We start from the raw sequence: 23,888 nt of genomic DNA, 5'->3' as shown, positions 1-23,888 counted from the left end.
TCCAGGTGCTTCTCATAGTATATTACTGAATTAGCTTCAGGTCACAGTTTTCTAAAATAAATGTCCTGGTCAAAAATAATGTCATGGTCAAATGGTCAAAATAAATGTCATGGAGGTTTCACTGAAAAATGTCCATTCTTTTCATTCTTCATTTTCCTCTTAAGTGTACTCTAGGACTGAAATAAAGCATCAGAAAGCCATCTACCTGGGGATTGTTACCTTGCCTGCCCTTCCACCATGCCATTATATTTAACTCATCATCTTGTGTTTGCTTTTGTTTATAGAACAATACCTGGATTAGATCTGTTTTATTATTATAATATTATTATTATTATTATTATTATTTTAATTTTAGACAGAGAACAGAGGGAGGAGTGAAGGTGGAGGGTGATGGAGGGAAAAGGATCTCAAGCAGACTCCACACATTGGGCACAGAGCCCGATGTAGGGCTTGATCTTACAACCCTGAGATCATGACCTGAACTGAGACAGAGAGTCGGTTGCTTAACCAACTGAGCCACACAGGCACCCGTAAATCTGCCTTTTAATTTTAATAGTAAGGAGTGAAAATTGGGCAAATTAAAACAGGAATTACCTTAAATGAATAATTGAAATATGAAAGAGTTAAGAGAATCATTCTCCTGTGTGTCATTGAAGCTTTCCTCACTCAAATATAGTACAATCTTTAAGGAAAAAAAAATTGGCTTGTTATTTTCGAGTGAGCATATTTGGACTTAGAAAAATTCCTTATCTTGTTCATTATATGAGAGCATGTTTCTAATTTATTTTGGTGCATATTTAAAAATCTGTTTGAGAAGAAGCTGTTACAAATCACATATGAATGAGCCCATCTGCTGAGGATGCATATAATAATCTTGGTAATTTATGATGAAATTTGATGACAGGTTTAAAAACAAAAACAACCTATACTCTTTTTTTTCTGATTCTAGTGATTCTCTCAAAATTATTGTGAAGTTCTTATATTTTTTCCTTCATCTTTCTTGAGTATAGTCATAACCTCCTTTATGACTTTATTAATTATGAGAAAAATATAATCTTAAAATGACTTACTCTGAATTAAAATGTGTTAATGATATAAAAATGTATATGAGAAATAAGGACTGAGAAAGCATTTATTTGATACCATTTCTCTCTTAAAGGTATCATTAAACTCTTTTCTAACTTCAATAGTCTTTATTCAGACATACAAGGATGTAAAAAGTATACATGAGAATAGACAACAGTATTATTATTTCTAATTTTTAAGCACGTGGTTGAAGCAGACTGATTTTTAAGTAACTGTACTGGACATATCACAAGATATTTTTAATGACTAAAAAGTATCAATTTTGTTCTGTTATTCTTAAAATGAAGGACATTTTAATTTTTTTCCTATTCTGTAGATAGTAGTTTTAGCTCTTCGCAATATGTGCAGCTTTGGATTCATGTTGGTTTATTGGCACAGGCATTGACAATTTTAACCAAATATTAACTTAAAATATTTTATGAATTTGTAATAGACACTACAGAAATCAAGCCCTGAAAGACACAGCCCTCCCCTTCAACACATGGCTTTGTTCAGCCGATCAGCATTCGTAAGATGATAGCTAAGTATCAGTCAGAACCCGCGTTTGGCTACAAAGTTTTACGTAGCTCCCCGACTAAGATGGGCTGCACAGTATGATTGCACTCCAGGTGCTTTTCATTAGTATGATCCTGAATTAGCCTCAGGTCAGATAAAGCTTTTCTAAAAAGGCTGGCCAAAACACAGGTCATGGAGGTTTGCTTGAAGAACATCCATTCTGTTCATTCTTCTTGATCCTCTTAAGTATATCTAGGACTGAAACAGAGCTCAGAAAGCCATCTGCCTGAACACTATTATCTTGCCTGCCCTACCACCCTGCCATTATAATTGCTTTTCATGAATTGAACTGACACTCTCCCACCAGCTTTTACTGAAAACATTTGAGGAGATTTGGTTATATACTAGGTCAGCTAATGCTTGCTGTGAGGATCCATTTCTAGGTTCAGACTAACATTAGTTTGACTAAATAGATTTAGCCAGTCATCATAGGGGAAAACTCCAGATTTAAGAATGATTAGGTGGAAATAATAAATTATTAGAATATTCCTTCAACTTTCACAGTAGAAACTATTCTCAGCTTCATACTTGATTTTATACCACATTCTAAGAATATTTTCATTTGACACACATTGTCTACTCAAGGAAACTTTTCAAATTAAACTATAATAAATTTTATTTAAAATAACACCTGTTGCAATAATGACGATCCCTGGATGGCCTTAAAGGTATCAAGAAGCATGCATAGAGCTTACTGAAAGTTTTCCCAGGGATGAGGGGCCTGAAGTGTTTTGCCCAGATAAGAGAAGAAAATAGGGCTAAATGTAGCTAAATGAGCAGAAGCCTTGCTTAGGTGAGCTTGTTAGCTGTGAAAACCAAAACCACAACAAAACAAGGATAAGAACAACAACAAAGCCAGCAGGGTTAAGGTAATATTAAGATAAAAGGATGGGGCCTAGTCACAAGGTGAATGATGTGCTTTTGTTTTCAAGGTTGTTACAGTAATGACAGTGTTTCTGGAGGTATCGCTCAAGAGCTCTGTACCTAGGCCCGTGGCCACAATGCTGATTTTATTTTCATTTCTTTTTTAAAACACACCTGTCTCATGTCTTCTGTAGCATACACCTCATCTTTGAAATTGACATTACCGTAAGAGAATTAAAGTCTATTTTGTAATAATTCAAGATAATACTTGTTAATAAGAGAAGGTGATTAAATGAGTAAAATAAATAGAGTTCCTTGGAATCTTAATATTTTAAAAGGGCACCATAAAATTAAGTAATACTCAGAAAGAGAAAGGAAATTTTCACATTAGAAAGTCAACCTTTGATGTGGCCTGATGTAATGTTAGCATTTTGGTTAATTTCTTCACAAAACTAAACTTTTGTATTTGTTGTAGGCATAATTATATATTACGGTTGTAGATGTGGAGAGATTATTAAAACAAAAACATTTTTTCATATACCTAAATCCCAACAGAATACCGCACGAAATTGAAATTAGCTTATTCTCAAGGTGTCAGTCTTTCTGATTTTATTTTTATATTAACTGCCAAAATATATTCATGTTGTAGAGTAGTCTATGTAGTCTAGGATGATAACATCTTCAGTTGTTTTTACAAGTGCTGTGAGATTATCTTGACTTTAGATGCAAACCTAAAAAAACATATCACCCAAATGCATTTGGTAAACGATTCTTCTGCAACAAGGATTGATTGTATCTTCAGAATATTGCTTCCTCCATTTTACTCTGCCTGAGACCTCATTCACACCAGCAGTGTGATGCTCCATTTCATTAATTTTAGTTGTTTTAAATGATTACATAATATATACATATGTAAATATATATGTTTAAGAATTGGCAAAGTGCACTAACATATAATTTTTACTTAGATCTGTAGTGTGTATTGTCAGGTCTTAATATGTACTGTTTAGCAAAACGTTAACATATGTAACATTCCTTTTCCCAAATTCCTAATTTCTAGGAACAAATATAGAATCAAGTAAAATATGTAGTAATCATTTTAATAAGCTAACCATTAGCTGGAATATTACTGATATGAAAAATATTTAATTCAACAAAGTGAGAAGGAATAAAGAGATATATATTCTTTTTTAATCCTATGCTTTTGTTGACTGTTATAGAAAGATAGTTTTAAAATACTAGCTCAAATGCTAATTACATTAGAGAGTGAGAATAAACCAAAACTCAAAAGAGTAGTTTTAAGATTGCCTTAAACCTTGATTATATAAAATGAGTATATGAAATACATTATGATTAATAATATTTTCTGTAAATAAATAAATAATATTTTCTTTAAAAAAAGTCAGATTCTCTGAGCCTGGTTTGAATAAAGAATAGTTATGGATAACCCCACTTAAAACCATGTTTTAAAAAATAATAGTAAAAGTAATTTAAAAACACCTTAAATTAATAGACTGCTTTACAGTTATCAAGTAATTTTTACCTCACTGTTTTCCACAATGTATCAGGAAATAAAATAGAGTAGGTATGAAAATGATTACCCCTATTTTGCAGGAAGAAAATCAAAATACTGAAGGATGAGGTTTTCAAAGACTTCTATATAATAATTTCATCTTAAATTTTATTTCATTAATAATTTTTATTTAATATGTGCTTTGTGTAACTATAAATGGCACTGTAAAGGCATAGAGATTAATTGTGGATCCTTGTAATGTGAAGCCAGTAAATATTTTGAAATTCTATTTTAAATGCACAGATTTTATCAGAATATCAGTAATATTAAAATATGATCAAGTAATATTAAAATATGAAAATATTAAAATGGGGGATCCTGGGTGGCTCGGTCAGTTAAGCATCTGCCTTCAGCTCTAGTCATGATCCCAAGGTCCCAGGATCAAGCCCAGCATTGCATTGGGCTCACTGCTCAGCAGGAAGCCTGCTTCTCCCTAACCTTTGCTCCTGCTGTCTCTTTTGCACTCTCTGTCTCTCAAATGAATAAATAAAATCTTCTAAGAGAAATAAATAAAGTAAAATAAAATAAAATGTGAGGAAAATGTTACATGTCCTAACTTATGAGAAGCTATATATTGGATAGTATAACTTTTATGAATATGTGTCTCAACACTAAATAGCCAGTCACTTAAATAATTATATAATATACGCATACAATATTTATATAACTATATAATTATATACAATTATATACTATATATTTACATAAATAAATATGTTTATATTTTTAAATTTTTTAAATGTCTGCAGAGAATGAATTTTATTTTTCTATAATCCTCTATCTTCATGTATCTTTAGTCCCTAAGAGAACAAATACCCAATAACTTTTCAAAAAATTTAATGTCAAACACAGAAATCACCATTAGAACATTAAAAATGCAAAAAGCCTATAGTTAATCTCCCAGAATGGCCAGTGGCACTAGAACTACACAGAATTGGACAGACTGAGGCACAGGGGTGGGCCCTGTGCAGCCCACAGCTGCTTCACTTCCATGCGCTCACCTGCCAGGAAACGCCCCCCCAAATTCCCCCAGACCTCTTTTGGGGATCCATACATATGGGTAACTATGTCCTGAGTTAGATTCAGGTGCCCCAAATATATACTAAGTGTAATATGTCCCAATTAAACTAAATATCAAATTTATATATTTACTTTCCTTTAAAAAATAATAAAGCTTTAATACCTTACGTTTGAAATATTTCTTTAGCGTGGCCCACAAAGTAAAGGTAATATTCTGGGATACATATAGTATGAGTATTTATGGATAATTTATGGAAATGTGAGGCAGCAAAGTTCCATTTCTTGAGCAGGTGCTATGTTGCAGTCATTACTCCCTTTCTATACACATTTCCTTTCTGGTCATAATAAATTCACTGTGAAACTTGCCCCCTGGCCGAGCATGTTTTTGGCCTGGCTAACACTACTTCATGGTTCAGCCCTGTTGTCACTTCCTCTGAACAGCCTTACTGGACTCTCACTGTCCCCTGCTACGCATGAATCCCATCTTCATTGTGTTTCCAGAGCACCGTTTGTTTTTATTATAAGAATATTGAGACTGTGTTTTCTTTCTTTCTCCTAGACCTTGGGCTCACTGTAATAAGCAACTATGTATTTAATCTCTATATTAATAGAGGGCACCCGATACAATATCTAGTGAGAATATGTAGAATGATAAATTGAGTGAAGTGTTTGAGTGTGGTATCTCAGTAGCTTTTCCAGGAATAAAAATTTTTTTTGGTACTTTCAATGTATTTGTCAATATACAAAGCACATAGAACATTCTCATTGTTTACATCCTAACCAATCTGTCCATTTTAAAAACTAGGAAGGAAGAAAGGAAAAAATATTGAGCCTCATTCTACAGTCACAAGTTCGTATAAAGTCTAATCATTTAATACTCTATCTGGAAAAAAATTAACACCCACAAATAAATTTCTACTTCAAAATCTGATGTCATTCAAAGCAATATTCTAACATGGCACTTGAAATGAATTCTAAGGTTTCACTTCATTTATGTTTTTAAATGCTTATACTCACCACGTAAAGGTGAAGCAATGTAATAAACATAACTCATTGTTTTTAGGTACAATTATGTATTTAATCACAGGTAAAACAATTGTTTATAGTCGCTTCTGCAGGCCACTTGAGAAACATCACAACGGTTATTGCAGAGATGAGAGGGACAAAGCAAACAATTAAGAAGGAAATATATAAATATATTACTTGGTTCAATTGTAAAAAGAGACTTGGCTGCCAGGTTTTTTTTGAAATATTTGTTATTTAACCTCAGTGCAGTATTTGTCAGTGTTGCCTTTCACTTTGAAATTCTCGTGTTTTTCATTTGAGTTTACTAAAAGCTGCCGATTTTCCTCCCGCTTTCTTGAATGATCCTGTTTACTTGGCTTTGCTGGTTTTCTTCTTGTGTAAGTGAGGCTATTTTCCAAGAATCTGATCCTTGTTATCTTCTTTGGTGTGTCATCTATAAGAAATCCCACCTTCAACTCTGACTTAAGTATCCTTTATATTCCTTAAAATCTTAATCTATGAGCTATGGCCTCATCTCTGAGATCTGCCACTTACTGGCTTTAGATACCGATCATGACATGCTTCAGTTTCTTCATCTGTGCAGTGAACATGATTGTAGAAATTCTCTCCTCTGATTGTCATGAGGAGTCAGTGAGATAAGTATATTCACTGGCTCCCAGAACCTGTTCCTCCTCCATTTTTAAATCTTTAGGTTCCTTATAAATTAGTACAGTTTTCTGGGCAACGTCAGTCCCTTCATTCCATTTCTTCTCTTGCCACCCTGGTCGTCTGTGCAAGCTTGGAACCTCTGCAATGCACTGTCATTCCTTCAGGGTAAGCTTGTCTTCTCCAAATGCAAGTAGCCTAAGGAGGAAGTTATATGCTAAATGGAAATCAGCTATCTGTTAAAAATGGGAATTCTGTTTTATGGTTTTATTTTTTGGCCAAGCACACTGTACACATTTAAAGGCTCTCGGAAAGCAATGTTGTTGTTGTTGTTTTAGGGTACATTTCTTTATCAGATTCTTTCCGAGATGACAGATACAGTCATACCACTTTCTGACTCAATAATCACTTGACTTGGCTGAGCATTTCAGGCAGTGAAGATTCAGCTGACTTCCCCGTGGAGCAGTTCTGCCTTTCCTGTGTTCAGAGGGCTTCAGGACACCACAGATTCCTAGAAATACCACTCCCACATTGATCCAGAGAGCAATATGGGCAGGTGTGAAAACTAAGCATTCCATGTGTTTCTGGCAAGACCCTCTTCTTTTCTCTCTCTGTTCCCCTCCCCTCACTCCTGACTCATCGCTGTTGTCATATTCTCACTGTCTAGGAAACACTGCGCAGATTTGAGGGGATGGAGACAGTGATGACAAGGGTTGACTGTGGTGTCTTGGGCTCCTTGAGGGGACGAGGGTATACAGACTGGGCAAAGTTCTGGGATTATCTCCAGTGGACTTTCTGGTTGGTGGTAGTTCTAAGGCTTTTGGGAGCTGGTTATTAGGATCCATCCATCAATATCTCTTGTTCTTTAGCAGGAAATCAATTGAACTTATGTCTTTTATTCAAACTCTGGTTTATGTGGGCTAGTATTTACTTTCTGTTTTTATGTGTCCGTTACTGGTTTATTCATGCATGAATGAATAGGGTAATGGTAATGTTTTTTGCTGCCTAGTATTTATTAATATCTTTGCCAATTGGACTTTATATTATCCATTCTCCCAGTCTCAGCCTCTCTTCTCTGCATCCCATCCTTACTGGCTCGAAAACCAGAAACAACAACATACATGAAAGTTAAACCTACTTGAAATACCTATTCTTCCCTGGTTTCTGTGAGTAACTAATGTATCTTTAGGCTTACAAGGGCTACACCTACCTGTTTGTTGGCAGCAATATAATGTTGAGCTGGAGATTGAACTCTGAATGGTAATACACATTATTGGCATATTGTTGAGTACCTGATAGTGAAGCAGATGGATAGTATTTATTTATGGAATTAAATAAACTACTTTAAATTCTTCAATACTCCCTGTTCCCTGGCGTTGACATTCTGACCTCTGTTTGCATTGTTGTATTTAGAATATTTCTCTAATGGTGCAGTCATTAAATAAAATACATCCACACAGTTGGTTAGTGCATCATCATTAAAAATTACATTCTTAAAAAATCTTTTAGGGCTTCGAAATAGTCAAGGTAATGTTTGATGATAGTTCCAAATTGTTCAAAATTTTTTTATTAACATGTAATCCTATAAAAAAGAAATGTATATGTCTGTATTTATGTATGTATTTAGATATTTTTTTTAAAGATTTTATTTATTTATTTGACAGAGATAGAGACAGCCAGCGAGAGAGGGAACACAAGCAGGGGGAGTGGGAGAGGAAGAAGCAGGCTCCCAGCGGAGGAGCCTGATGTGGGGTTCGATCCCAGGACTCTAGGATCATGCCCTGAGCTGAAGGCAGACACTTAATGACTGAGCCACCCAGGTGCCCCTAGATATTTTTTAAATACAGATGGAGTTCAGGTTTAATATATGAGATTTAGATCCTCAAGTCTATGATTGATTGCCAGAAGAAGAACAGCTTGAAGAAATGACTAGCTTTAAAACAGATGCCTAGAGTCATGCCATAACTGAGAAACCAAGTCCTTCTTGAATGTTTACTTAAATTTGAATTTTTTCCTATCCCTACTAGTTTCAGCCTAGACTCTATAATAGATCATTATCTTCCATGTATAAATCATACATGAATCACATATGAATATATATTTAATATATTTTGGTTGCTTTTTATATAATTACATTGGTCTTTCTAACAGCAAATATTACATCTGTAGCACTTAAAATAACATGAAAATCATGGCAAATAAGCAATAACTACTCCATGAATAAATTGGATAACACTACTTTAAAGTCTTACTGAGATTCCTCAATATTGATTAGTTATTAAATGTGAAGTCAAAAACAGAATGTGCAGATTTTTCTGAACCCCATTTTTGGATATCTGAACAATTATATTCTCCTTTTTTAAAAAATTAGCCTCATAGTGATTAATCTTTGATCGCTCTGATTGTAGGGTCTTTACTAAGTTTTTAATTAAAAGCTGGTCCAGTGAAGGGAGGGTACAGTGCTGGTTTGTAACCTGAGTTTGGCACAGATGTGCTTTGCTGGGTCTCTAACATTTTTAAAAATGAAGTTAAATGAGGTCACGTGAGCACATTTTCTAGTTTCACACGGCGCCTACATCTAGCTATGGTCTTACGCATAATATTTATCTGTCATTATCATCAGTACTCGCTAGTGGCACCGTAGCTTGGTTTTGAGGAAATGCTTTGATTTGGAAGGTTATCTCTATATCCACCTACCTAGCTGTCCGTCTAAAATAACACTTTATAACTATGACTCTAACATCTGAATCAAAAACAGAAAGTAAATTTAGGTAACATTTTTCAGAATATTCAGTAGCAAGCAATGTAGTGTTTAGGGACTTAAGCATATAGGGTAAAAATATGTCCAAAATGTCATTATTATAGACACATAAGATAGGATGGAGGTTAACTTGGAAGTTATAAAGAGGTGAGTTTGAAAGAATCTTCAAATATGATAGTATTCCATTTGTTAATTGAATCATTGGTTCTGAGGTGTTCATTATAAAGTTTTTCTTTATGCCCCATACATATTTCGCAGATCATTTTCATATCTAGGCAGTATTTACTGAAAAAAGAATAAAAGGGGAAAAAAGCACAAAAGTATATATAGTTCAAAAATATACAAGAGTAAAGAGTATATAAAAATTGCATATATATTAAAACCATAAAAAACAAATGTGTAACAACACAAAAATTAAAATAGTGGTTGTTCTTGGAGAGTATAGAATAGTATATGATAGCAAAAGTCTCTAATAATACTGTCGGCATTCCATTTAAGTGGACAGTAGATGCATGGATTTTCAACCCTTTTAAAATTTTTCATTGTGTGTCACAAATTATTTTTGATGCCTCTTTTTAACTTTTTACCATAATTTTTAAAACTCCCCCCCAAAATTAAAAACCCAAACCTTCCAGATAACCCATTTATGCATGTCACACTGACAGAACAAAGATAGTCCCTATTTCTCTTGAATTCCAGTGAAGTGTACTTTCCTTTCCATGCTACTTAAGATCTGAAATAGACTATAAGAATTGCTGTGCACACATACCAATTACTGTATAAAAGTGTAAAACATCCTCACCCTTTGAATAACAGTTGGCTCACCCTGACTCTATCACTTAGACTTTAATTAGAGAAACAGACCCATTAGGAAGTACAAAATCTATATAATAAGGGATTTGTTTTAAGGATTTGACTTTATGCAGTTGTGGGAGCTGGCTAAGTGATGGCTGAAAGCCTACTGGAGATTGAAGGATGGAGGGCAGGCAGAGGACACAAAGATGAATTTAAAAGAGGGGAGAGCAGGGACCAGCTAGAACCCATGAGGACAGACCAGAACCCCTGTCTGTTCTTGTCTCCACCCTAAGAGCTAAGGAAGAAGCCAAAGAAGAATCCAGAGAAAAACAGGGCAGCTGCATGCCTGCTTCCTGTCCCAAGCCAAGCAGTAAGTGACATGTGTGAGCTGCAACAGTGCGTGTGACCCTGTTCCAGCTGTCTGAGCACACAGAATGCACTGTCGCTGCTGCTTGGCTTCTGCCCTCCATGTCTCACACAAACTGTCTCTGGCACCACATTATAATGGGAAACACTTAGGGAAGGGGATTTTTGGAAATAAAGTTCATCCTAGACAATTTTATACCTTGCAAAACCAACACACTGATCTTCCCTGCCAAAAGGGTTTCCAATACTGCACCATGTCCTGTAGAAGGGCTCACCACCTGCCCCATCACTCCGCCCACCTTGGTGCATTCCCATCATCCAGTCAGTCTGGTGCCAGCCCCCCTTCCTGTACACTTCAGCCTCTCGTGTCTTTGAGATTAGTCTGTCTTCGAACGTTATATCCACAATGATGATTAAATTTAAAAGCTGGGACTGTTTTTAGTTTATCCTGTAAAATGTTCAACAGATTTTATTCAATGTGCTTTAAATAATCTACCATCCAAATGCATATAGTTTTGTAACCTTAACAAAATTCCTCTGTGATGAAGTGTGTTAACATCTTCAAAATTTGTTATAAAATTCGATTACTCATTGCCTGTAGTGCTGACTAGTGACTGTGTTAGACTTAAAAGGTATTTTTTGCTTTGATGTAATAATTAATATATGCAAAATAAATACTCACCTCTTATAATAGGGAAATAATAAAATACAAGTCTGTAAAAGCAGAGGGATGAGAACCAATTATTAAAAAAATGAACTTGCCGTCCAGATGACACGAATGACATATTTTTTAAACTGTTGGTTATTTTTTATACTAGACTTATATAAATAACTATGCACCTAGAATGTAGTACACTAGAACAATTAATGACAAATAGAAATGCCATGAATCCAAAGATAAGCCTTCTCTTTAAGCCTTCTGTTTTTTGCTATAGCTGAGTTAGCTGAAGTCAACACAATAATTATGTATGATTACCCGTAAGTTTGCATCATTGGTTACCAGTGAGAAAACAGCTGTGTGTTTGGAATTGTCCTTTATACACACTAGTGGGAGATCACTTACCCTGATGCCTGTGATTGAACCCAGATCAGATTGATTTGTTAATCAAAGAATAGTCTTAATGAGCTCACTCTTCTTGCTGCCCTCTCTGCAGATATAAAGAAAGAAGGAGAGAGGAGGGGTGGGAGGGCTGGGAAGGAAGGAAAGAAAGAAGGAAGTCATTATAGGGAAATGAGCCCTATGTAGTTCTTATCCATGCAAATAAATATACATATTTACATAAATATAAATATATATGTGTCTTTCTAAAAGGAAACTAAGCCCCTGATTTTCTTCAAGTTTTGTCAAAATTGTGTTAATGTAATAACTGAGAGGTATTTTAATTAATGCATGTGTGTATTTATATATTCTTTAATTGTATCTGAAACATCAAACACTCAGAGATCACCTTTCTAGTTTAGAAAAATACGTATGAATTATGATGAGAAAATGACTAGAAAAATGATCCTGTTTTAGTCAAAGAAAAATCGGCACAAAAAGAATGTCCACTGAGAGTATGCAATTCTAATCTAAGTATAGTTTTAATCCCTGGTGTAATGTGCATGATTTTAGTTGGCATGTTGCTATTTTTGGAAATATCTGTTAATATAGTTTACATTATATAGAAACTTACACTAAGAGCCTGGAATCAGTGAAATTGACATTTTGTGTGGGTATATGGGGCTGTGTGGTCTTACAGAAATAAGCATCTACATAAAAGAGCAGATGAGTAGAGACATGACCACAGATCAATTTCAACACAAGCAGAACGACCCCAGTACGATTCCTGCGGCATCCAGTATTCTGTTCGGTTTCATTATTGATTCCCACCCTTAACATTCAGCGATTCCATTGGAAATTAGTATTTAAAAACCCTATTTGTTTTTTTCTTAGTTTTCATATGAATATTTATGTTCTAACATCTTCTGACATAATTCTTATATCTACACAGGAAATAAATGAGGAATAACCCCAATCATTCACGTATGTATTTTGGATATGAGTTTTTCTTGTTTCATTGATTGTAATGGGAACAAAAATACTAAGGAAGCTATCCATTCTAGGCAAAAGCAGTGTAATAAGAAGAGGAGCTGACACACATCTCATTCATTTTTAGGAGGGACAGAATAAGAATAGCAATACCACAAACACATCATTGCATATACTTGTAAAGTAGAGTCTCATGAATGAGCACAGATTTCCAATATCCTGATTGTATAGTCGAGGAACTGATTGTGTAATCTGAAAAAAAGAGTGTGCCAACTGTGAATTCAGTCCTTTTCCCTTTTTTACAGATAACAAAAGGAAATAAATTTAGAAATGTAAACAAAAAAAAATCTGATACTCAGAATGTCCACTTGAATTGTAAGAGTGTATGGGTCCAGGGCACCTGGGTTGCTCAGTAGGTTGAGTGTCTGCCTTTGGCCTGGGTCATGATCCCCGGGGGTCCTGGTATTGAACCCCGCATCAGCTCCCAGCTCAGCGGGGAGCCTGCTTCTCCCTCTCCCTCTGCTGCTACTCCCCCTCATGCTCTCTCTCTTACTATCTCTCTTTCTCTCTCAAATAAATAAATATAATCTTCAAAGCATCATCTTAAAAAAAAAGAGTGTACGGATCTTAGATAAATAGAACACCTTCATCCAAGACTATAGGTGAGACTGATACCAGTGACAAGTTGCAGGTAACATTCTTGGGTCCTGTTTATGAGTAAACAGTGATTTCTAAACAGATCATCAGTGTAATTATTTTTTAGCTGAAAAATATAACATTCTGAGTGATAAGCAGATAAACAGACAAACAGAAACCTGTATACGATTTTTATTGTTGACTCAAAGACTTAATAGTAGGCTGGAAACTCCAGGGTATTTGAGTATCAGCTCCCTTGATCGCTTGGTTTTCCTGTACAGAATTTTGAGTAGGGGGCACCTAAGCTCCGCTTGCATACTCTTATTGATGGAAACTCTCTGAGCTTCCAAATTCATCTGGTTGGTCTTTTAATGAAAATTCATGCTAAAATGTGGTGAAGACTTCTCAGATAACAGCTGTGAATGTTCCTGCAGGCTTCGCAGCCGTGCGTTCTCTACCATTTTAAGTCTAACGGCCAACTTTCAACCTACTGCAGGTCTTATTATCGTGCTTCCGAAATGATACTTAGAAAAATACAGAGGCAGTCCTGAAGTTCGGAGATTTTCCTTAATGGTATTGTTGCTATAGTTACAGCTGAAATGTTACATAAAGCAAATTGCTTATTGATGGAAAAATGCTGACTAGCACAGCAGCATCCCTCTTCTGGGTTTATATTGCCTTCATTTCCTGCTTTGCTCTTAAGATTAATGGATTTGTGGCATTGCTTTGAACAAGCCCTAATGATTTGATGTTAAAATAAACGCATTCTATCAACATGCACCAGCTGACAATTGAATACATTCTAGTATGTTGTGATTGACATGGAGTTATTTTTTATACACTATTTGTTTATCAGAATTTTCCCTACTTGGAGGTGAATTTGATATCCTGGCTATGAATGTTGAAGCCCTGAATTAAAAGGTGATTGGTCTCATAGAGTCTTCTGAATTTATTTGATACATTTAATAATAATATAGATAAAGATTTTTATGCTTTATACTATGAGGAGATGTTTATAGGATACTGAAAATAAAACATAATTTAAGAACTTAGTGAAACCACTGCAAATGGTCTGAAAGCATCCATAATGATGACTTGTATGTTTAAAAAAAAAAAAAAAGCCTCCATAAGCATCTGTATTTTTCTTGTATTTTCTATGTAGTAAACTCAATAATATAACAGCAATGGCTTTAGTTTATATAAGTATATATTACATAATAATATCTAAAATATATTTATTTTTTGATTGTCTTACTGTCTTAAGATTTATTTCTTTATTTTAGAGAGAGTGAGAGAGAGAAGGAATGAGTGGTGGGAGGGACAAAGGGAGAGAATCTTCAAGCAGACTCCCCGCTGAGGGGCTCCATCTCATGAACCATGGGATCCTGACCTGAGCTGAAAGCAGGAGTTGGACACTCAACCAATTGAGCCACCCAGGCGCTCCTGTCTCACTGCCTTTATTTTCAAAGATAAAGCTGTAACTCTTTGGATGTTTAACCTTAAGGCGAACTATGAATAGTCATGTGTTTTGCAATTTACAGAAAGAGTTAATACTACATGTGGTAAAATCCCTTTAGGTGGTAAAAATAATATATGGGCAGTGATAATTTATGTATTGAATTTTTGTATAATTTAGGCATCTTGCTTATTTTATCTCCAGATTGTTACTGGACTAGAAACATTATGAGTGTTTAATGGTGTGGCTGTTGAGGAGCTAAGAGTGCAGATGTTTTTTTGGACCTAGAAATGTAATGCTTCTTAACTAAATCCCTGAATACAGGGATACAAAAATCCTTGGGATTATTTTTGGTAAAGAATGCAAAAAAAATTGTGAACTACAGATTTTTACATCTTATGTGGTTGTAGGGTATTTCCTAAATTGTCACTCATGAAGTCAATTTTTCTAGTAATTGTGGTTGTATTTAATGGTGATATGATAATGACGATAACCCATATTGTTCAAAACGAACTTTCTTGAAAATTCATTTTCGCTCATCTTACTCATTATTAAAATTCTATCAGCTTTGCTTTTCTCATTTCTACTTTTGATTTTACCCTAGCCTCTGCCTTTTCTTAAGCCCTCTCTTAATAAAATTTAATTTTGCATATTTAAAGAAGTATAAAAATTTTGGTGTTACTATACTTTCCTCCCCTTTTTAATTCCTTATGATATTATAACTTCCTCTCTTGCTGAATTTGTTGGCTTTCTAATTTTGGTTCTAGGCCTGCAGCAAAAAGAGACATGCGTATGAGACTTCTAATTCAGCATTTCTAATGGGTGAAAAAATTCTCCTTTGCGATTCAAAAATTATCAGATTCCTTATGTTCTAAACAAATTCATCAGACAATCCTGTTAAAACCAATATCCTTTCCATTTCCCATATATATATATACATATTTTTTACTGCATATTTATTTTAACCTGTATCTTATTCCTTCTACTTGAATGTGAGTTCCCTGATGGAATAAGCCATACACATATTCTTTCCCCAATGGTATATGTACTCCATAGGTATAACTAGAATAAATATATACAGAGTAGATAGATAAGTGAATTATGTTGTCATATTTATTTGACATGATCATAACATAAGTTTCAAAATGAATTTTGGTGAAAATTAGTCAAAGTGTAAAGTCAAAAGAAGTAGGCTTGTCTTAATAATATTATTTCAAATGCCAATCATCGTGCAACTGAGAGACCAAGTATAAAAATATCAGGTTTAACTGCATAAGGATGGAAACTTAAGCCAAACACAAGTTTGATCTAGCCAGTGAGGCTCTCAGGATAAGATCCTTTTCCTTTTAGACTGGCGTTATTGCCTTCCATTTGCCTTGCAGACCATACTAGTGTGGGTTATTACTGTTTGTGGGTTTATCAAACATTACTTTAAATTGGGAAAATGAGGTGTTTATGTGACACTGTGGATTAAATAGATGATACCTTTTATCCCCTTAGGTACATTTCAAATGTGTGAAAATCATCAGTATACTACTTTGAAATAGTTGTTTTGTTTATTTTCTCAACACATTTTCATTTTAATGAGAGTTGAGTACCATTGTGGTATCATATACTATAAGTAGCAAGGGATGATAACTTTGTAAGAATAATTTGTTCCAAAAACTCAGGTAAAAGAATCACACTATTATTTTGAAAAAATTTTGCAATGTAATGATACCTGTGTTCCTCCTATATGAAAAACTTCCTAACTTCTTTATGTTAGGACGTGGCCTGCCAGGAATGCTTAACACACACCTGTGTTTGGTTTTTAGAATCCATGTGACGGGGCACCTGGGTGGCGCAGTCATTAAGCGGCTGCCTTCGGCTCAGGGCGTGATCCTGGCGTTCTGGGAGTGAGTCCCACATCGGGCTCCTCCCCTGGGAGCCTGCTTCTTCCTCTCCCACTCCCCTGCTGTGTTCCCTCTCTCGCTGGCTTTCTTTCTCTCTGTCAAATAAATAAATAAAATCTTTAAAAAAAAAAAAAAGAATCCATGTGACAAAACAGCAGTGATGCAGCTCTTTGTGTCCTCAGATGTGGCTCAGCTGAGTAATGGTTTTTAAAACCACAGATAAAGATTGATTTTCTGTAGGTGCTGTGGAAGTGCCTCCTCCAAGGACTGTTCAGCGCAAGGGCTGGAGCGAGCTTTCCGCATTTGTCACAAGGGATCAAATCAGTTTCTTTCCTAAGACTTTTCTATAAAATTCAGATATATAGAAGCCACATTTGACTTTAGAGTTGCTGAAACCTGAAATTAAGAAGAGAATTAGTATTGGATGGTTGTACACACAAAAAGCAAATGAACCCGTAATGCATACTGATTTTATTTTATAAAGAGCATTTTACAAAAATTAAATAATGGACTTTTGTCTTTATTCTTTAGATTAGTAGATAAGAATTATAATGGCTTACAGATTGCAAAGCAGTCATCATTATTTTTTTAAAGATTTTATTTATTTGAGAGAGTGAGAGAAAGAGCACAAGTGGAGGGGGAAGGGGCAGAGGGAGTGGGATGAGCAGACTCCCTGCTGAGCAGGGAGCCTGACGTGGGGCTTGATCCCAGGACCTGAGCCAAAGGCAGATGCTTAATCGACTGAGCCACCCAGGTGCACCTCAGTCATTATTATTAAGCAACATTTTTTATATCTATAAAGAAATTAGAAGCTGTAATAAGAAATAAAACTTAGATCCCTAATAATATTCTAGACCAATAAGTGATTTTAAGTCATGTAACTAGAAAGAATGATCCAGTATGAAAAGCAGTTTGAAATTGAACTCAGAAAACAGTACAACACATGAATGCAATGCTATTTGTATGACCTTCCATCATTGGACTTTACAGAATAGGTATTTATTAAATGTAATGATTAGAAGCCTTTAGTTGTTACATTATAATATTCGTAAGGTAAGAAAAAGCACAGCATACATCAATAAGGGAAGAATTCTTCAATATTATTAGTCTAACATAATCAGTCTCCCATGCCATCATTTGTATGTGTTATGAGAGAGGAGTTTTCATAATTTAGCATGCAAAAGAATCAAGCAAGAATTAACCAGAATTTGCACGTTTTATGACCACCTCAGTAGATTGGTGCATGTGGCCCATAGATTATACTGAGGAGCAGAAACATAAGGAACTGTTTCAGTCAGAGATTCAGAAAACTCTGGGGGAAAGATACCAAACAATTTGAGCCAGTGATTGTGCCTTGCTCATTTGCATCAGAAATGTGAATATTATGAAGAATGAAATTATTTTTCAGTCCTAAAGCGGATTGAGAATTATGCACAAATGATTCTTGAAAACTTTTCATGCACCTTGTAAAGTTCTACCCTGGTAAATAGAACTACATTTGACCCACATCAAGAGATAGGAGATTATACGCTAAATCCTAAAAGAACTCTGGTTAATTGTAGTTACTATAAAGTGACCATAAAATGTAATGTTTTGTGTAAATATGTGAAATACCAATTTTGAAGCCACCAAGCTCAAAAATGTTGTTTGGAAGAAATGCAGATTCTTCACCAAAAAAGTGAATATTCCCCTGGCTCCATCTACCTACCCCCCAACCCGGGCTCCATCTTTAATGCTACTTTTTTTTTCTTCCTTATGGTGAGGAGAGTGAATTGCAATCTCTAGGGATTCCTCATATTTTTAGATTATAAATAGCCTTTTTTGCAATCTTCCTTAGAAGTCACTATTTCATTGATTTGGAAAACAGTGACCTACCTTCTCCCTATACAAAAAAGCAACTAGAAATCACCAGATGTTAACCTTAGTATATACACCAAAACAGATGTATTATAATTTAGTTAATCTGTTCATTGCTATTTTCTTTGCAGATTCAAGAATGGCTTTGTTTAAATTGTCAAACCCAGAGAGCAATATCAGGACAGCTTGGAGATATGGGCAAAATGCCACCTACACCTTCAGGACCAAAAGCCTCTCCTATGCCTGTCCCTCCAGAACAGCCATCACAGAAAGCAGCAATGCCTACCCAAGTAAAGATGGAAAAGAAGGAACAAGAAGGAAAAACAGAAGCTGAGCAAGTCATTCCAGAAAAAGTGAAAGAAATACCGTCAGTTGAAAAGGTTGTCCCAAAGGTGACCACAGATCACAAACAAGAGAGTCAACCAGAGAAAGACAAAACTTCAGCCCCTCAAGAAAAAAAGCCACCCCCTGAAGACAGAAAGCCACTCCCAGAAGACAAAAAGCCACCTCTTGAAGAAAAAAAACCAACCTCTGAAGACAAAAAGCCAACCCCTGAAGACAAAAAGTTACCTCCAGCAACAAAACCATCAGCTCTGGAGGAGGAAGAGAGACAAGGCTTACTTAAAACTCAAATACCAATTGCTGAAGAAAAGCCAGAAGGCAGAGTAGCTGCACACGTAGCACAGGAGAAGCAGCCACAGACCAAGATGGAAGGTACACCCTCCGGCCCGCCTCCAGGTGTGCCCAAGGAAGACCATGAGGCGACTCAAAAAGTGAAGGGACAGCCACAGGCAGCACGCCCAGCAAAGCCTGATCAGGTGGAACCTGGGAGAGAAAAAACAGTAAGTTATATTTTCTTGTCTTTCGCTGTCTTATATATATGAAATTTGCTAATTTTTACCTAAGTACACAGAGTGCTTAATGGTAGTTATGTAAGTGCAAGCCTTCAGTTAAAGGCACTTTCAGAAAAGTGTAACAATTGCTGAAATGAACAACTGTGGCTTTCTGACGGCTTGATCGAACTTAAAGCAGATATCAAATTTATTTTCCCTGCTTTTATGCACATCTGATAAATTACTGAAGTTCTGTAGGGTGATGAGAAGAGTTTTTACAGTTTTAAGGTTCTTGTTCTCTCCGCTGTGAACATAAAATCAGTATCCACCTTTAATATAAAATAATATGTGTCTTTATTTAAGTTTCTGTTTACTTAGTCACTTGGTTAGGCAAGTTTCTTTTCACTTGAAAGCCTTTTAAGGTGCCATCAGCCATAAAATGATTAAATTGTGATTGCCAAAAAAAAAAAAAGTGTGGCTAAAATTCAGGACAAAAGTCATTTTTACAAAAGTTAATTTTAGTGTTTAACATGATTTTAATATAACGCACTCTAGTTGGAGTTTGTTTAATGTGTTTACTATTGAAGGATTATTTATAATCCCGGCATAATCTGGAATAATATATATTCTCTTTCTTTAGTGGCAACTTCTAAGAGTATCCATCCTAACCTCTATCTGCACAAGGAATAATGGCAGTTTTAGAACTCTGTTTTAGAGCTACATGAGATCTTGCATCATATCTGGTTGAATAATTTTAATTCACAAGTAATAGCAATAACTTGGAAGAAAAAGAAATGATTTATTAATATTAAAAGTTAATATTAGAACTCTAATTACAATCTATATTCCTTTTTTGGTGTTTACAGTTTTAACACATGGTTACTAACCCATCTTCGATACATGATGTATTGCTCAATAAGGAAATCCTGGTTTCCTTCCTTATGCAAATGAGTGTATCAGAGTCAGAGAATGGCTGGATCTAGTAACATCACCACCACCCATTGCTTCTCCTAGCTAACCGCTTGGCAAAACCTGACACCTTTGACCGTTTCTCCGTTTGTGAAACTGCCCTTGGCTTCCATGACCCTTCCCTTTTTGTTCCCTTTTTGTCTTTCTGACCATGCTTTATGAGTTCTACTTTGACTCAGTGTATCACTTTCTTTCCTAATCTCTGTGTGATGAGGTTTTCTTTATGTGTTGCTTTGTTTTTGTTTTGAGTTTTGTCTTCTTTGTTCTTAGGGGCACCACATGAGCAGTACTTAAATCCACCTGTGTACCTTCTGGCCCTCTTTTGAGTATCAGATCTGTGTTTTCAAATACCCAGTATGTGTTCTGCTTCAAAGCCTCGTTGTAAACCAGAATTCAGTTGTTCGGATCTTATCTACGCTCTGTAGAAGCAGTTTCTGCTTCTAACTTTCTGTCTCTGGTAATAGCAGTGTCATTCATCTGTCCGTAGTCTCCCAGTCATTACCCTTCTGAGTAACCTCAGGTTACTTCTTACCAGCGCACCCTTTGCTCTCCACATCCAATGTATCGCATTCCTGTCTGTTGACTCCTATTCCTGAGGACACTCCATTGATGGCCTTCATGACCTTTCACTAATGATTTGAGGAATCTAATTATGTCACCATGCCTGCTCTCTGCTCCTTCTCCCTTCTATAAATGGTTGTCAGATCTTTTTTTTTTTTTTTTGCTTACTTACATGTGGCAGTTTTGTGTTACAGTGACCTTGAGAGAAGACAAATATTCATTTTATTTATTTTTAATAAAAATAACATTTTTATTACAAAGGAATATTCATTTTTTATTTATTTGAATTCAACTAGCCAACATGTAGTACATCATTAGTTTCAGATGTAGTGTTCAAATATTCATCAGTTGCGTATAACACCCAGTGCTCATCCCATCACATACCCTACTTAATGCCCATCACCCGGTTACCTCATCCCCCTATTCCCCCTTCCCTCCAGCAATCCTCAGTTTGTTTCCTAGAGTTAAGAGAATTATTTTCCCAAGTTCACATAATTTAATTGATCACTCAGATATTGCTAATGATTCTCTATTACTTGTTAAAGAAACTAAGAAACATCCGAATATTTTGTTTTTGTATTTTTAATTTTATTTTACACCTTTATCTCTTTTTATCATGTCCTTTTATCACTACTTTTTCTTTTATTTTATAACCTTGGTATGTATATACTTACTTCTGAATTAAATGTATGCACTGATTTACAAATATATTATTAACAGTATGAAACATTCACAAAAACATAAGTCAGTGAAATAAGCTAAAATTATTATTTTCTTTGTTTAATATAGGTAGATTTGATGACATTAAAATATGATTAATTATAGTATTTTAGAGAGAGTATTGATTGTGCTTCAATATTTTTGAAAATCTTGGTCCGAGATTTTATGGTAGAGTTATCTGAAATTCAGCTTCTAAGTTAAGCTTATTTTGACAATTTGATGGTTAGTTTTAATGACCATCCATAACAAGAAATATAACCCACAAGGATATATCAGAATTGGAAGGACTGGATCAGAGTTTGTACCTGCTAAATCTTACTACCTGTTCTCTAAGTTTGAAATTGAAAATCAATATTTTTAATTGTAGAAATTCCACAAATAATGTTAATCTTGCCTGATACCAATGATTTGTTCTTGCTAACTGCCAGAAAATGAGGTTTTAAATATATACATATATATTGCATGTAATATGTTGTTCATATATATATATGTGTGTGTATATATATATTGCTTTAAAACCCACTGGAGTTCTTCATTTGAAAGGCTTAGAAATAGATTAAAATATTCTGTTTAAAATTCATTAAAGGAGCAGATATGACAGCTTCTAAAAATGACATATGTCATTTTATATAGCACAATCAATGATTTCCAAATATCTGTTTTCAGAGGCTTGTTTTCACATCATACTTCTCTTAAAGAACGGCTAGTGTTTATTTCTTACTAAATACTTAGTAAGTAGTATATTGCTGATAACCAGGGTTTACTTTCTCCCATCTACTTTTTCCCCCCATCATCCCATTGACTTTATACTGTCTTGTAATGGGTGTATTACTAGTAACCACTTGTCATCACCAAAAAGTTGAACAAATTTGGCATTCTTCAACTTCCGTCAAAAAAGAATTAAATGTTCAGATTCTACAACTGTTTAATTTCCCATTACATAATCAGTAAACCTATGTGGTTAAGGTAAATTCATAGTTAGTCGCTATCTCAATACAAAATATTAAATATATTCTTCAAAATATAAAGGTCTCATCTGTATACAGCAGACACTGCATCTGTAAAATCCCGAGTAAGTGTGTCCGATTTTGACCTACTTGTCACAGATGTAGTAAATGAATTTCACAGGTACTACTAGCTCTGTAATCTTACCCTTTTTAAAAGAATAATTCCAATCAAAAAAGCCAACTCCTCAGTAGCTAATATACAGTGTTTTCAGTAAATAAATATGTAGACCTTAACCAAATTCAATATTGAGGCTTACTTCATGCATTGGTACCTTTTTCCTTAGTGGCTTAGAGTAGTAATTTAAGTATTACTGAAACAGAAATAGTGAGTATTATAAACTGAACATATTAGAAATATCAACACTTTGATTCCGTTAATACCAAAACTTTTGCTACTCACTTTGTTCTAATAATTTCTCCAGAACTTTCCAGTTATTAATTTATTCTTTCCAACAATATTTGCTGACAAAGAAATACAGCTTGATTTGTCACCCTATCATTTCGTACATATTACTGCATCCATTTTTCTGTGGTGGATAAATCAAGTTTCTCCAAATGATGTGTGACTTCTTTTTGTCCTTTATTATTAAATAAGAAAAATTGAAAGAAGATTCTAAGTATTTATTATTCAATTTATTGAAAGTTGGTAAAGCACTGGAATGTTTATTTGCAGAAGATTTTAGAAGTTTGTGATGGTGTCATGATACCACTTGCTGTGGTGCTAAAGCATGTTTTGTGTAGGCAGGGTTTGCTACTAGCAATAATAGACATCAATACGAATGTCAAATAGGTTTCCTGATGATGGCAGACATTTTTAGCAAACTGTTGCATCTGATTTAATGTGGTCATCATTGCCTTTATCTTGTAATGTTGCTGAGGAAAAGCTTGTAATGATATGAGTGTCACCTTCTTTAGTCATGTGTTTGTCACGTGTTTGTGTATTTCTTACATTATGATCTTTATGATGTGATTTTTGTTTTGCAAGACTCTTGTCTACCGCTTACCTGCAATAGGAAAACCGGTGTAATTGCTGGTAGGTAATAAAAGCCAGAGATGCCTAACTGAGTAAGAAATCTCGGTATAAAGATGGATGAATAAAGTGACTACCTCACTATGACTTCTCCTTAGAGTGTTACTCCCGGTTTTCTCTCAGAATTCCTCACAGAACAGGGACCAACTCACATAAGAAGTAAAAGAACATTAACATCAATCCATTTATTAAATATTAGGAACATGT

The 23,888-nt window shown here is 34.9% G+C and overlaps 1 protein-coding gene across 1 annotated transcript in view; it reads left to right on the top strand.

Moving 5' to 3' along the window:
- PCLO (piccolo presynaptic cytomatrix protein) overlaps window positions 1-23,888 on the top strand; it is a 378,386-nt gene that overhangs the window by 164,476 nt on the left and 190,022 nt on the right. The window contains 1 exon segment of the mRNA XM_019798053.2: window positions 18,693-19,403. Coding sequence (XP_019653612.2) covers window positions 18,693-19,403 — 711 coding nt within the window.

Source organism: Ailuropoda melanoleuca, chromosome 1 (assembly GCF_002007445.2).
Source record: "Ailuropoda melanoleuca isolate Jingjing chromosome 1, ASM200744v2, whole genome shotgun sequence".
NCBI lineage: Eukaryota > Metazoa > Chordata > Mammalia > Carnivora > Ursidae > Ailuropoda > Ailuropoda melanoleuca.
The sequence above is the reverse complement of the archived record's forward strand: the minus strand, read 5'-3'. Positions and strand labels throughout refer to the sequence as shown.